The sequence below is a fragment of the Pagrus major genome, chromosome 1 (assembly GCF_040436345.1).
Source record: "Pagrus major chromosome 1, Pma_NU_1.0".
Classification (NCBI taxonomy): Eukaryota; Metazoa; Chordata; class Actinopteri; order Spariformes; family Sparidae; genus Pagrus; species Pagrus major.
Window position 1 is genome coordinate 37,672,877 of NC_133215.1, and position 16,531 is coordinate 37,689,407.

The 16,531-nt window shown below is 39.7% G+C and overlaps 1 protein-coding gene across 4 annotated transcripts in view; it reads right to left on the minus strand.

The window, feature by feature from the left end:
* Positions 1 to 533: 533 nt before the first annotated feature.
* The window catches only part of dctd (dCMP deaminase), a 44,976-nt gene continuing 28,978 nt past the window's right edge, over positions 534 to 16,531 (minus strand). For all 4 annotated transcript variants that reach the window (XM_073477551.1, XM_073477528.1, XM_073477543.1 and 1 more), the window contains exons 5-6: positions 15,417 to 15,513; positions 534 to 1,802 (exon numbers count right to left, since the gene is read on the minus strand). In XM_073477551.1, coding sequence (XP_073333652.1) covers positions 1,718 to 1,802; positions 15,417 to 15,513 — 182 coding nt within the window. In that variant the 3' untranslated portion in view covers positions 534 to 1,717. The remainder of the gene's footprint in view (positions 1,803 to 15,416; positions 15,514 to 16,531) is intronic.

A 16,531-nucleotide genomic window follows, 5' to 3' on the forward strand; every position in this document is an offset into this window, starting at 1 on the left:
AAGACGCATGGCTTCAGTCATCAAAAACAATGGTTACGCAATCAAGTACTAACTCCTGTGTGTATCATGTGTTTAAAGCAAACAGAAAAGAAAACATGGAATGCTTAAAAGCAGTGTTTTTGGCAGTACAGTGCCATAGCTATTGATGTAAGAACTTAAGTGATTTTGGTTACTATCAAGAAAACCATGGAAAATGGCTAGATATCAGCTCTTAAATTAAACTCTTACGAGCTATTTTTGTTGTTATCATTATATTTGTCCAAACAAATGTACCTTTAGTTGAACCAGGCATTAAAATGAACAAGAAATTGAAGAAAACAAGGGTGGTCTAATAATTTTTTCCATGACTGTACACAAAAGAACCATTTCTGTCAAATATTGTTCACAAATCTGTCTAAATCTGTGTCACAGGTGGGATGGACACATTCAAGAATAATGAGCACACTAGCTACATTGGTCCAAAAATTGCATCGACTCCAACTGCACTGACAACTGATGTGGTTATAAGAATAATGGTATAAAGACAGAATGGAGAAGTTTTTCACCATCTATGTGAAAGCACACGTGTACATAGTTGTAGTCGATACACAGAACATTACAGACAAATAATTAGCTTTCATACGTTTGTCGTAACAGCATATTACACAGTACAACAACAAAAGGTTCAACTGTTGTCGGCTAAATGGCAGCTGTTTAAGACTGTGGTAAATTAACATGTTTTTAACAGCCTTTTGGTACCATGAAGGAAATCTAAAATAAAATGACATTTTACATAACACACTCCAATTACATAAACTTTGTCTGACCAACCAAAGACAGCAACACCTTGTAGAACACAATGGTAAAACGGTAATTAGAACAAAGACATCCATATCCCCATACCAGGAATATGTTAAAATCCCTATATGCATACAGTAACTAACCCTAGAACATAGAGTAAAGATAAGGCTTCTTTTTGCAAAAAATACAAACTGTGCCAACTCAAACTACAAATTACCAGTAAGTAAGCTAGTGACAGACAGAGCAACCTTGATGAGATTCAGCTGTATACAACCAATCAACATAAAAACATAGTAGTCTAGTAAAAGCTATATTTATATTATGGTTAAGTAATTAGAAAATCTGGCAATTCTTTACTGTGCACTTAAAATATTCATGTTCATACGCTTTGTATCCCCTGAAATTCCATATGTTAGGAGCAGACAGTAACACTCAGCAGCTACCAGTATTTAATATAACATGACTCACTTATTGGGAAGTTTCCACTGTGAATGTAAAAGGTCAAATGAACTGAATACATCTATATCTGTCTGGAACCTTATTTGAAGGAGGAAAGAAGATTTCAGGTTTTCGCCTGTGGAGACAGCTATGAAGAGATCTAAGTCACAACACAAAAGATTTTAAAATCAGACACTAAAGAAAGTGTGTTCAGTGTCTGTGTGTATTCCTAAACCCAAAGGGAGTTTTAAAAGAATAAATGTGAAAGTATAATTGAATGACCTTCCACTAGAGTTAGCCACAAAGGGTGAAGCATCAAATTAAAGTATTTTGAATATCCAGTTAATCAAAATATCAAGGCTCTAAAGTCGAGGTATCCTTGAGTTTTCCTTTGGACAAAGCAGGGGGCAAGAAGACATCAAAGTCCCTTTCAATCTTGTCAGTCTTCTTCTGCTTCCCCATCTCATTTAGCAGCTCCCCAAGGTGAGCTGTTGCATTTTCACTTGGTTGCGCTGTTCAGCATTCCAGAGTGGTTAATGGAATCAAAATCAATGACAATCTCAGTCCTTTTGGGCTTGAACTGCCTGCGAAAACACATAAAAAAAAGCAACATACAGGTAAGTCCTGGATGCACAGATATGAGGACGCACATGATAAACACCAAATAAAAGCATGGATAGGGATAAAAGTCACTGTCTTTTGAAGTCATACTTTCATCTCATCTGTTCCGCACTCCTGTTAATTTTTCACAAGGTCAGGGCAATTTGTAAACAAAAAGAAGTGTTTGTGAGAGAGAAAGGGAGCAAGACCCCGAAAGAAAAACATTACCAAAAAACCTTACCTTTAAAGACTGCTTAATTCAGTGTCACTAGCTGCATAAGCATTAGAATAATATCACCAAGACAGAACTATGATTGAGCCTGGGTATTTACTGTTATTACCATAGTAATTGTGGTTTTCAATATAAAAAAATGGTCAAATTATTTCAGTGATTGTCTCAGTACACAATTCCTTTAATACAGTTTACTGTTACCATTTTTGCCACAATAATCATGATGTTAAAATTTCTTGTTTCATCTCATTCAGGCCCAGGAGAAACCGGCCAGGAGATGCCAACTTTGAGAAGCAGCTGATCTTGAATGCCAACAAAAAGATTTGAAGGTATATTAAATATTGTTGTGACCTGTTTATTGGGCTATAGAAGTACAATGTATTGCCAATGGAGATGAGTATATTGGTGTGCAGAGGAGAGCTGCATAAAAATAACAGAGCAAGGGGGGGTCACGTGATGCATCGAGGAGGATAGATGTACAGCTGTCGGTCTCCTCACTGGATTTAACTAAAACAATATCTCTGGTTTACCCGTTGCTAAAATTGTGGTTAAACTATCGCTAAACCTACATAGACGCTGGAAAACTTTTTCATTATGCCCAAAAAAACAGATACTCGGAAAAAGAGCAACAAGTCGGCGGCTAGCGAAGCGCTAGCTAACCAAGACGACGAAACAGAGCCAGAGCTAGCTAACGAAGAAGAGCCAGAATCCTGTACCGAGCCCGGAAAAGAGTCCGCCAGCCCCACTAGCGATGGCACAGTGGTTCAGCAGGTGACGCGTAATATTGAGGAGATGCTGGACACTAAACTCGCTAATATCTTGAAACCAGTCACAGAGATGTCAGAAAAGCTAGACAAGCTAGTGGACAGACTGGGGACGGTGGAACAACGAGTATCCGACTTGGAGGATAATGCAACGGCTAATGCACCACGGCTTGAATCGGTGGAGTCAGCGCTGAAAAAGGCAATGGAAAAACTCGAGAATTATGAGAACCAGAGTCGACGACAAAATGTCAGGTGGATTCTTGCCTTCAGTGCCTTCTTTCAGTCCAATAATTCTGTGTTTTTTGAAAAGTGGATTCCCGCGGTCTTGAACATGGACATGCAAGGGGAGCAGCTGAAAATAGAACGAGCTCACCGTGTGGGACCTCCAGTGGGATCCACCGGCAGACAGGGCCTCCGCGCGGTCCTGGTGAGGCTTCACGACTACACGGACAGACAGAGGATCTTACGCGCAGCAAGAAACAAGGGCAGAGTTACGATGGATGGTCAAGTAGTGTCTTTTTATCAGGACTTTTCTGCGGAGATTGTAAAGCGGAGACAAGAATCTGCAGACGCGCGCAGAAGGCTTCGGGAAGCAAGGATCAAATACGCTTTTGCGTATCCAGCTGTAATTAAGGTTCTCCCTCCAAATGGAAAACCGATCTCCCTTTCCACAATGAAAGAAATCAACGACTACGTGAAGACACTCCCGACTACCCAGTGACTGTATCAATCCACCTGTAATCAGGTAAATGGTATCATCTGCCTCAAAAATGACTGCTTATACAAATGAATAAAGAACGACTGGATGGATGGACTGAATGGACAGTGAGTACTATATAACATTAAGATAGCTTCTGTTTATCTTAAATTTAAACACACTTGTACATGGGTATTTCTCAGTTTACTTGAGCTGCTGTTCACTACCATTAGTTACACAGTCATTGACATGCTAGCAATATGGTTAGGACAGAATCCAGATGGAGAGACCTGACATACTCTTTTTTTTCTCTTTCACTTTGTTTCTTTTGCCCCCTCAGCTGTACTGGTATAGCTAGAGTATGTCAAGGCTTTTGTTCTTTGTTTTTCTTGGCTCAGTCACGTTAGGTAGGTCTTATCCGAGCTTTAGGTTGTTTTTGCTTGGATTGTTCTTTTGTTTTTTGTTTTTTTGTCCAGGCAGGATTTCAGATTAAAAGCATATCCAAATTATGTTATATGCTAAACGAGACTATACAGCATGATATAATGTTACCTTACTTTGAATATTAAGTTTTGTACCTGGAATATCAAGGGCTCCAATAATGTTGTCAAAAGAAAAGCGGTTCTAAACTATCTTAAAAAGGAAAATGTCCAGGTTGCATTCCTCCAAGAAACCCATTTGAATGAGGAGGAGCACAAAAAATATCCCAGGGAATGGGTCGGACAGATATATTTTACATCTTATTCTACAAATAAAAGGGGCGCAATTATATTAGTTCATAGATTGTTGCCATTTACAGCTAAAAATAGTTATAAAGATACAGACGGAAGGATAGTTCTAGTAAATGGAGAACTATATGGAGAATCAGTACTGTTAGGAAATGTTTATGCTCCTAATGTCTATGACGCAGACTTTTTTGCCTTCCTACTCAGTAAAATTGCTGAAATGGACTGTACAAATATGATAATTGGAGGTGATTTTAATTGTTATCTTTCCCCCTATCCAGATAGAGACCCCCCTCATAAAGATCAGTCAAAATCTGGCAGAGCACTACAAACTTTTCTTGAGATATTTAACCTGTTAGATGGTTGGAGATATATGAATCCCAATAACAAAAATTACACATTTTATTCTCCACCTCACTTGTCATTCTCACGAATTGACTATATATTTATATCTGAACACCTAGCCCATTTGGTAGAACAGTCTGGCATTGGATCCATTGCCCTTTCAGACCATGCTCCCGTCACTCTGGAAATGCAGCCTCTTAGGCCCGCAGAGCGATCAGTCTCTTGGAAAATTAATGCATCACTGTTTCATGACGATAATTTTATCAAATTCTTGGAAACGCAGACAGACCTCTATTTAGAAGTAAATGACTGCAATGACTCTGATCCAAGATTGGTGTGGGAAGCTTATAAAGCTTACATGCGAGGCATGATTATATCATACTCTAGCCAGAAGAAAAAAGAGTGCACGCAAGAACAATCACGAATTGAAAAGAAAATCAAAAAATTAGAGGAAGATTTTCATAGATCCAAATCGGATGGGGTGCTTAAAGAGTTAAAGGAGGCAAGACTACTGTTGACTAATTTACTAACAAAGAAGGCTGAGTCTGATATTTTGTTTGCTAGACAAAGATTGTTTGAATTTGGAAATGAGCCAAATAAGTTCTTAGCTCGTCTTGCAAGAAACTCTCCCCCAAAAGCTTTTATTTCTGCAATATCTGATGAGGATCAAATCCGTCAAACAAACAATACAAAGATCAATGAATGCTTTCAGAAATTTTATGAAACGTTGTATACCTCAGAATTGGACAATGATACACTTACCAGTAGTAATTTTTTAGATGGCTTACAGATGCCTCAGCTAACAGATGAACGAGCTAAACTGTTGGAAGGACCTGTTACATTAACAGAAATTGATAAAGCAATCTCCTCACTCCAGTCAGATAAAAGTCCAGGGGCTGATGGATTCTGTGTACAGTTTTATAAAAAGATGAAAAGTAAAATTAACAAACTATTACAACGTATGTTCAACAAATCTTTTGAAGAGGACGAACTCCCAAAATCTATGTACTTAGCTCATATTATAGTTATCCCCAAAAAAGGGAAAGATCCAGAACTATGAGCTTCTTATCGCCCGATTAGCCTACTTGGAGTGGATGTTAAGCTTGAAGTGTTGAAAAGATTTGGCTTTCAATCAGATTTTGTTCGATGGGTACAGCTTTTATACAAAATGCCCACTGCCTCGGTCTTAACAAATGGTCTAATTTCCACCCAATTTCAACTTAACAGAGGTACAGCTCAAGGGTCACCACTATCACCTCTGTTGTTTTCTTTAGCTATAGAGCCATTAGCAATAGCTATCCGGCAAACCTCCAATATCAAAGGAACGGTGATAGGAACAACACAGCACAAAATTCTACTGTACGCGGACGATATCCTCCTGACATTAACAGACCCACCAAACTCAATACCTGTGCTAATCAACTGTGTGAAAGAGTTCGGTCAAATCTCTGAATATAAGGTTAATTTTACAAAATCTGAAATCATGCCTCTCGGTTTTTCGTATGAGTATGAACCTGACTTTGTAAAACCCTTTCGCTGGGCACCAGATGGACTCACATACCTGGGGGTTAAAATAACACCTAAAATTAGTCAACTTTATGCTGAAAATGTTAACCCCATGGTAAAACACATTAAGGACAAGATGTTAAGTTGGAAGAAGCTTCCTGTATCCTTTCTTGGCAGAGTCAATCTTATTAAGATGATAATTCTCCCCAAAATTATGTATCCTCTATCTATGCTTTTCATAGCTCTGAAGAGAAACAACATTAAAGATATAAATAAAGCTCTCTCTGACTTTATATGGGCTGTCAGAAAGCCTAAAATTAAATTAGATATTTTACAACTATCAAAAGAACAAGGAGGATGGGGCCTCCCCAACATTACAAACTATACAATCTCAATGCAAGCCAGAATTATCTCAATATGGGCAACTGCTCAACCGAAGCCACCATGGTTTGAGATTGAAGCAACCTTCTCCAAACCATACCGTCTTGTCAACTTACTTGATAAACGCAGGAATGAACTACCAATTATGGCGAAAGACATTTTTTTAATTACTAATGCGGGTAATACTTGGAATTCTCTATGGAAATTATTTGGGACTAAACATAAATTGAGTTGTTTAACAACAATGACTGATAATCCTGATTTAACTAGAGGGGGCATTGGATATAACTTTCAGAACTGGTATGAAGCAGGAATTTACCATATTTATGACCTTTAGGATAGGGGGAAATTTAAAACATTTGAATCATTACAGGCTACATACAAACTACAAACAAAACAATTTTACAAATACCTTCAGGTCAGACACTATGTATATACTAAAATGGAAACTCTCAATCTTCCAGATGACTTTAATTTATTAGAAAAGACTCTTTTAGATAGTCTTAAACAAGGTCACTTTGTCTCCAAATTTTATTCCAAGCTGCAACATTTGAATACAGACAGACTATCATTCCTACGGAAATCATGGGAGACTCAGTTGAAAACAACAATAGACACTGAAATATGGGAGGAAATTTTACTTCTACCTTCAAAAATATCCATATGTAACAGACTCAGAGAAATGCAATATAATATCTTACAAAAGGTCTATATATCTCCATACATGTATAGTAAATATACAGCAGAGGCCTCTCCAAACTGCCCAAAATGTAAGACTATTTTAGGGACAAGATTTCACTGCCTCTGGGAATGCGAAAAGATTCAACGGTTTTGGCAAACTGTATGTGATGAGGTTAGTGTGATAATCAAGCAGCAATTACAGCCTAATCTAATATCATGTCTATTGGGATATATCCCTGAATCACTAAGATCACATAAGAACACTCTACATTTTTTGCTTATGTTGGGCCGAAAGGCTGTTATGACCAAATAGGTGGGGGATGAACCTCCTTCAGTACATCTGTGGAAGTCTTTGATATCAGACTATATTTCTCTAGAAAGACTAAGATTTGGTATTAATGGTCAGAAGGACCTTTTTACAGCAAAGTTTGGCAAAGTGTTGGAGTACCTAGGAACTGCCTGAAATGTTAGACCTAATAAGGACTTTTGAGATCATTGCTGTGGATGTATTCTGGATTTGCTACATATCTCATATAATCTGTATACACTGTGCTGGACTGTTATAATTTTGAAAATGTTCAATAAAAAGAATGTAAATAAAAATAAAATAAAAAATAATAAAAATAACAGAGCATATCTTGTTTTTACAGGAAGCAAGAAACAGCAGATCCACCAGGGAGAGACCACTGTGACCAGTGAGGATCTTCATTCAGATAATGGGTTTTCAGGCTGGACAGAAAGTAACACTGTCCTTGGCCCTGCACACTTTTTTTTTTTCATTAATTATAATTATTCTTTTAGTTATTTATGTGGACTGTAACCAGTGACAGATCTTCATTCAGTTAAGGTATTTTCACTCAATGGACAGAAAGTAATAGCACTGTCCATGGCCTTGGACTCTGACTGACTCTTTTTAAGTTATTGTTTGTTTTTTTTGCTTTGTTTTGTTTTTTACTTTGTCATTTGGGCTGAATATTGCACTTTTATGACCCAAGTTCTAGAACTTTTCTTTTTCTTTGGGCAAACAAGTCAGGAAAAAATACACTGAACGAAAATATAAACGCAACACTTTTGTTTTCGCTCCCATTTTTCATGAGCTGATCTCAAAGATCTAAAACATTTTCTATATACACAAAAGACCATTTCTCTCAAATATTGTTCACAAATCTGTCTAAATCTGTGTTAGTGAGCGCTTCTCCTTTGCCGAGATAATCCATCCCACCTCACAGGTGTGGCATATCAAGATGCTGATTAGACAGCATGAATATTGCACAGGTGTGCCTTAGGCTGGCCACAATAAAAGGCCACTCTGAAATGTGCAGTTTTGCTTTATTGGGGGGGGGTGTCAGAAAACCTGTCAGTATCTGGTGTGACCACCATTTGCCTCACGCAGTGCAACACATCTCCTTCACATAGAGTTGATCAGGTTGTTGATTGTGGCCTGTGGAATGTTGGTCCACTCCTCTTCAATGGCTGTGCGAAGTTGCTGGATATTGGCAGAAACTGGAACACGCTGTCGTATACGCCGATCCAGAGCATCCCAAACATGCTCAATGGGTGACATGTCCGGTGAGTATGCTGGCCATGCAAGAACTGGGATGTTTTCAGCTTCCAGGAATTGTGTACAGATCCTTGCAACATAGGGCCGTGCATTATCATTCTGCAACATGAGGTGATGGTCGTGGATGAATGGGACAACAATGGGCCTCAGGATCTCGTCACGGTATCTCTGTGCATTCAAAATGCCGTCAATAAAATCCACCTGTGTTCCTTGTCCATAACATACGCCTGCCCATACCATAACCCCACCGCCACCATGGGCCACTCGATCCACAACATTGACATCAGCAAACCGCTCACCCACACGACGCCACACGTGTCTGCCATCTGCCCTGAACAGTGAAAACCGGGGTTCATCCGTGAAGAGAACACCTCTCCAACGTGCCAGACGCCATCGAATGTGAGCATTTGCCCACTCAAGTCGGTTACGACGACGAACTGCAGTCAGGTCGAGACCCCGATGAGGACGACGAGCATGCAGATGAGCTTCCCTGAGACAGTTTCTGACAGTTTGTGCAGAAATTCTTTGGTTATGCAAACCGATTGTTGCAGCAGCTGTCCGGGTGGCTGGTCTCAGACGATCTTGGAGGTGAACATGCTGGATGTGGAGGTCCTGGGCTGGTGTGGTTACACGTGGTCTGCGGTTGTGAGGCCGGTTGGATGTACTGCCAAATTGTCTGAAACGCCTTTGGAGACGGCTTATGGTAGAGAAATAAACATTCAATTCACGGGCAACAGCTCTGGTGGACATTTCTGCAGTACGCATGCCAATTGCACGCTCCCTCAAAATTTGCAACATCTGTGGCATTGTGCTGTGTGATATAACTGAACATTTTAGAGTGGCCTTTTATTGTGGCCAGCCTAAGGCACACCTGTGCAATAATCACGCTGTCTAATCAGCATCTTGATATGCCACACCTATGAGGTGGGATGGATTATCTCGGCAAAGGAGAAGTGCTCACTAACACAGATTAAGAAAAATTAAAAAAATATTTGAGAGAAATGGTCTTTTGTGTATATAGAAAATGTTTTAGATCTTTGAGTTCAGCTCATGAAAAATGGGAGCAAAAACAAAAGTGTTGTGTTTATATTTTTGTTCAGTGAACATTCACAAAAAATTGAAAAGTGACTTAATGAAAAGATAAATAATGTTTAAATGTTTTGCACTTTGAATATTGCACTTTGAAGTACAACCTTAGTTTCCTACCTCAGCCTGGTTCCTACCTCAGATTGTGTTTGTGTTAGTACAAGAATTATGTCGACACATCTTCTGGACTTTGTTGTTAACAGTATACTGCAGTTTAGAATAGTCTCCTTGAGGGTTTTACTATTTTAAGTTGTAATTTGTTTGTAGAACCTGCCTGGTATATTTTTCCAGTATTGCTTTCTTTAGGTTCCTTTTTAATATAGACTGAAATGGAATTTCATGTGACTTGTTTCCAGGTTTGGAAAATTAATAAAATGGAAAAACATTTGCACCTTAAGGACTACTGTCCTGTTTTTGTTTTAATAATTCCTCATTAAAAAGAAACCATTCAAGCAGCAAGTTTTTCCTCATGTTTTTGAGAATATACTGTAGGGGTGAAAGCTGCAGCTGGCTTCTAGTGTGGACTGAATGGGCGGCAACAAAGCGTTAAAGCAACAATGGGGAAATGCCAGTTTTCTGAGGGCTGTCCCCTCAATGCTAATGTAAACCCTGGTTGGATAAGGATTCAAAATTGGATATGAAGATGAAATCTGACACATAGTTTCAGTGTTAAAACTAATAAAATAATTGCTGTCTGTGGTTCTATATGGGCTGTGGCAATGATTTTGAAAAAAAATAGCTCCGGCAACATATTGACAAAAAAAAAAGAACTATGAACTAGTTCATTTTTGGACCTGTGAACTTAGTTTCATATTTTAATTATGAACTATGAACTGAACTAGTTCATTTTAAAATTTGTGAACTGAATTTTGAACTAGTTCATGTAGAAAGTGAACCTTCCCAACACTGGCAGAGGCATCACCTGGAGCCATGTCCATTAAGGGCAAAAAGCGGTTGGAGAGTGAAATTAGGTAGTAGGGAGAGTCCCTCCTCCACTGGATCTCTTTTTCTACCTCGCCGTATCATCCCTGTCCAGGAGGGCTGGGATGGCTTTGGAGTGGAGCTGTGAACAGGGGATAAGGGCCTTGTTCCCATACCGACCTTGTAGGAACACATGTCCATCGCCTCTGCATTCCATTGAGGTTCTGTTCTTGTATTAATTACTCCTCTCATCTGCAAGGTGACTGTTTTCAGGAAAGAGACGCCAGGAAGTCTCTCACCTCTTCACCTGACTTGTTTTGCTTACAATAAAACCGTCAAATAGATGATTCTCAGAGATACTCCCTGGTATCTACACCCATCTCTAGGGGGCCGTAAAACGGGATGCAACACCATTTGCCCTCTTTCTTCCCCCTCCAAAACAGACAAATTTTTCTCTCACAGGTCAGTCCGAGTCCAGCATGGAGTCACCTACTCTCTCTACATCAGGAGGGACAGGAACTATTTTGTGACAAGGATGTATTAACACATCCAAATGTCTTTGCAATTGCAAATTAGGTAACCACGTCTGATGTCTCTCTCTCTCACCCCCTCTGCCTCTATGACTTCCAATCTACAAATTCTTCTCTCACAGAGTGAAAAGGACACTGGAAACCTGCTGATTTGTTGTCTTTGGTTATTTACGACACATCTGGTCTCACTATCTGTGGGACATTCCACTCAAATGGTCTCTGTATTCTTCCAGATTTCAGACCAGTTCTAATTAACCATTAAACCAGGATTTAATCTTTTTAATGTAAACATATTTGGAAACAGTGAAAGAAGGTCATATAAATGACTTTTCCCAGGTTTTTCTAAGATGAAGTTTTGCTGAGAAATCAATTTTTGTGTTTAATGTGCCTGTGTTCGGTGGAGCCACAGTGCCTCCTGACGGTGAGTCCTGGTACAGTTGGCGAGCTGTTTAAGAAATATTCTGTTTAATATGTTAATTGTTATCACCAGTAAATGTCTCTGATATGTTTTTGTTTTTAACAAGTATTAAGCTAGAACTAGGAGAAATATGTATAAGTGATTTTAATCATGTCATAATCCTTTTTCATGATAGACAAAGTACATCTATTGAGCCATGGTGAGATTCTGTGAAAGATGAAGCACGATTTTGAAACATTTAAACTATAGTTTAGTTTTAGTGAGTTCCTGTGAATTTTCACACTTTCTACTATCTACTTGCAGACAAAAAGCCAGCAGCCCTGTCCCCAGGCACGGCCGCCATTTGGAGACAACAAAACAGAGAGACATCACTTCTCTCCAGGCTTAGTCTCACTCTTGCTCTTGTAACGTCTTACTCTTAAACTCTTACTCCTGAAACTTACTTTTGAAACTCTCTAATTTTTCCGCTCTTCACTTTTACTTTGAAACATGCTTCAAGACAGCGATCTCAGCAGAAGTGCTCAAGCGTTGTTTTTTCTCACTTTTATATTTTTCGCCGTATTAACTTCTTTTTATTAAGTTTGTACCAGAACAAAGTTCTGTTTTAATTTGTTTTATACAGTTAAGTATCGTAACCTGATTTAGAGGAAGTGAACTTAATTTAGATTATCTTGCATTAAGTAACAACGGAAGATCCGCCTGATCAACGTATCATCCTGTTATTTTATCCAAGAAGTTAAATTTAGTTTACAAAGTCAGAGCCTGAGAGCCACTCGAAGCAACGAAGAAGAACATCTTTATTAAAATCATCATCACGACATTACAGCAACTTGCTGTGTCCGAAACCGTGCAAGCGGTTTCCAACGAAAGACAGACTCTTTGACAAGCCAGACCGGCTCTGCCCCCCACGCTCTCGAGCGGTACCATCCCGCTGGGCATTGAGCCAAGATCGTCACCGGCTCGGTATTGGACAAGCTGCACTCTTCCTAAGACATCGGACTGAGGTCTCCAACCGGCGGATACCGGAAGAGCTGACACTCGGCCATTGGACCGGGACTGCCAGCTAGAGTCGCAAATCACTGGAGGAAAACCCGCCGCCGCTGACTCCACAACTCTGCTAAGAAAGTAGGCTCTCCATCACTCATAACAGCTGGATTCACACATGATACATGAGTTGGTGTCTAGGGCTCTGATTCATATCTTTTAGCTTAAGAAATTCGGTTAGGGTCTCGTTAGTATTAAAATTACTCTTGTAATATTTAAATGCTTCAACCTAACTCTGATCTCACCATCAGCCCATATTCCACTAATAACCCATTACTTAGTTATTCAACATTTCCTGTTACCTGTTGTTATTCATTTAAATTGCCATTTCATTTATTTAATCTGAATTAGTTAGTCAATAAACATATTTAACCGTATGTCGTTGTCTGTGAAGGTTTGTTTTTAATGTGGAGAACCGATGGAAACTGTGTAGAAATCACTACTTCATTTATGAGATTGAATAAATTTATCTGAAATTGATTAGAATTGTTACAAGTTAACCTTGTCCAGTCGAATTTGATTAATTACCTCCGGATTATTCAAATAGACAAAACAACGGAGGTGGTGCCCCATTTACGAGTGCTTTGTTAATCACCAGTGATTAATAAATTACATTTATTATTAGTGTATCTCCTACAACCTTCAGCTCATCAGGCAGCATCTGCACTGCAATGTCTGGGTCGTGGGTGTCGGCGTTGGTAGTAGTGGCCGATGCTGCCACATCCAGCTCTCGTTCGGAGGACTGGGTGCTCTCCGGGTGGACTGGCCTAGTGCCAGCATATATCGATGCCATCCAGGGGAGGGTGGCCACAGAAGCCGAGACCATTTGTGACACCATGGAGGAGGCTGATCGGGCTGCCGGATCAGCAAGACTAATGGACCGCAGATAGGAAATATGCTTCACCTGAGAAGCAGCTAGGGAGACAAACGTTCAAGCGGCTGGTCCTTTTGCTGAAGTTCTGTGCTCAAGTGGTGAATGTCCTCCTTTACCTGTGAGTACTGAAGTTTGCAGTCCACGCACGCATCCATTATGGCTGAATTCAGTCCAAGAATAGCTCATAAAAACTAATAAAACACCACGATCGATAAATATTTGTTCACGCACATACAAGTTTTAACATCAGGCCCCTGGCTTGTTCTTAAGGTCCTTACAATTCTCTTTTCATTGCCTTTAGTTTGCTTCCATCAAGCCTCCACGTTTTCATGTATATAGGTGGTTTTTGACTTGCCTGACCTGCATGACATTGTCGAGAGACAGTAGATGCATTAGAAACTAAACAAAGCACAAAAAGTAAGGAAATTTGTGTTTCGTAGATTTTTTTTTTTTTTGTTACAATGCTTCTTGGCAATAAATCTTACACTGTTGGAAAGCCTGTTTATTTCCCTTTTAAATGGTGCCACATTTGTAAGGAACATGCATTTGTGGGATGAGCAGCAGAGCTGAGTATGTGGGTTTCGCCCATGAAAAATTTGCCAAATCTTCTCTGCCAAACAGTTTATTCTGCTATTGACTCTTGTTTGGTATTGTTTGGTGGATCGGATGATTGAAGTCTGAAGAAACAAGACATATTGGTAGTTTAACAATTTATTAATTCAACAAACAGGAGCCTCAGTAGCGTGTGGAAGAACCATACACCAGCCTGGTCACACACTGCTGTGGGATGGCATCCCATTCTTCAACCAGCATTTGTTGCAAGTCAGCCAACATGGTTGTGTTGGTCACTCTGGCACGACTAGCACGCCCAAGCTGATCCCACAAGGGTTCAATGTGGTCGAGGTCAGGACAGCTGGCAGGCCATTCTATCCTCTCCACTCCCAAATTCTGGAGGTAGTCTCTGAGAAACCCCGCTGTGTGTGTGACCAGGCTGGTGACCAGCATGGGGAGGTGGTGCCAGGCTGTTGTGGCTGTGTATGGTTCTTCCACATGCTACTAAGGCTCCTGTTTGTTAAATCAATAAATTGTGCTCATCCCACAAATGCATGTTCCTTACAAATGTGGTACCATTTAAAAAGGGAAATAAACAGGTTTTCCAACAGTGTAAGATTTATTGCCAAGAAGCATTGTTACAACAAAGAAATTATCTACCAAACACAAATTTCATTACTTTTTGTGCTATATTTATTTCTCAGCTTAGAGACCAGACCAGATGTGACCTTTAATTTGATCAACCAGGATACCTCTGGCATGCCTGGCATCCCCTCAAAAATTGTCATATCTACCCATCTCCTTCACATCATGCCTGTTAGATCCTTTCAATATCAGGACACAACTCAAGCACTTTTTATCTGACCATGGGAAGCTCCTATCAGGAGTTACTGCATTGCACACTATTGTTTTCTGGTTGGTTACTGTTATAAGTACCACAAATGTTACAGTGCAAGTACACACAGATTTACAGCTATCATAAACATCTTCCCATTACATCAGACCACATATACAGTATATGACAGTTTGTCACAAGATGCAATTTTCTAAGTTGACTTAAAAGTGAGCTCAATACACATGTAAAAATAAATTATCATAGGGTTGTTGAAAAGGATTCTGGAAAATGAAGTTAATAACTATCAAGCAGGACAGAGGATGAAAGTTGTGAATAATGCTGTTGCTATAAAAGAGGTTAGTTACAACACCATAACAAATGAACAGTACTAAAATGTTCCTTTAAGGCAAGAAAGCAACAATTTTTCTTGTGTGCCAGTTACTCACCTGCATTGTATGCCTGCCATGCTCAGCAACCTTCTTGAAGCGACCATCTCTGGCTTGTCATGGTACTTATCAGAAAGATAGACCACTTCTCTAATACCTGGACAGAGAGTGGGGAGGGATATTGAAGTGATACTGAAGGCAGGAGTACAAAATAAATTTTTGTCCGTCCGTCCATCCAGCAAGCACCGAAAAAGTCATCCATGTTTTCAGCGTTCGCTGTGCAGCCCATTTGCCATTTCTTAACTTGTTTGGTACGTGTTGTAATAGGTCAACTGGATGAAGGTCCAGTAGCAACTAGCTGAAAGGGTGCATATCGCCACCTACCGTGGTGTAGTCGGACATACATCCATCAATAATTCAATTCTCCCCTGGTGCTTGTTTACTGGGGCAATGGCCTAATCAAGCTATGACTGTAGCTCGACTTAAGTGTGCATTGAAATGTACTGACTGATGCCTGAAATAACATACCCAAACCAAGGCAGCCCCTTGTGGTGACCTAACACCATTTCCATTTTCTTGTCTAAATAGTGGGAGGACTTGAATGATCGCTCTATCCACCTCTGTCCGAAGAGGTAAGATAGCCCTCTTCAGCAATATTAGTCTCTTGGCTGATGGACGGGATAAGCAGAATAAGGATAATAATCAAATGGCACTGTAGATAAATGTGTTGTGCCGATCAGTGCTGCATGGCTCTGAAAAAAAACACGTTTTCACATTATAAAAGTACTTGCATTTAAAAATCAGTTAAGAGTTGAAGGGTCAGTTAACACAAGTTACAAAAATCATGTTTTTCTACTTCCCTACTAGTATCTAATCCTGCAGATACATTTGGTTTCATACGGCAAGATTTTGTGATACCTGTCTGAGATCTGTGTTGAAACTAGGGATGCGCAATATTTTTTTTTTTCAGCCAATACCGACAACCGATATTTAGCTGCTTCTAATGGCTAATACCAATAAGATGACCAATAATTTCACATCTTTTATTTTAAAAAAAGGTTCTTTATCTGTAGTTCATGCACAGGTTAGGAATTAGAATTAGAGCCTCACAGTTATGTGTACAGGCCCCCAGCATACCAGTGTGTTGGGTGTTGGGCCTCCTTGCACTAACAAAG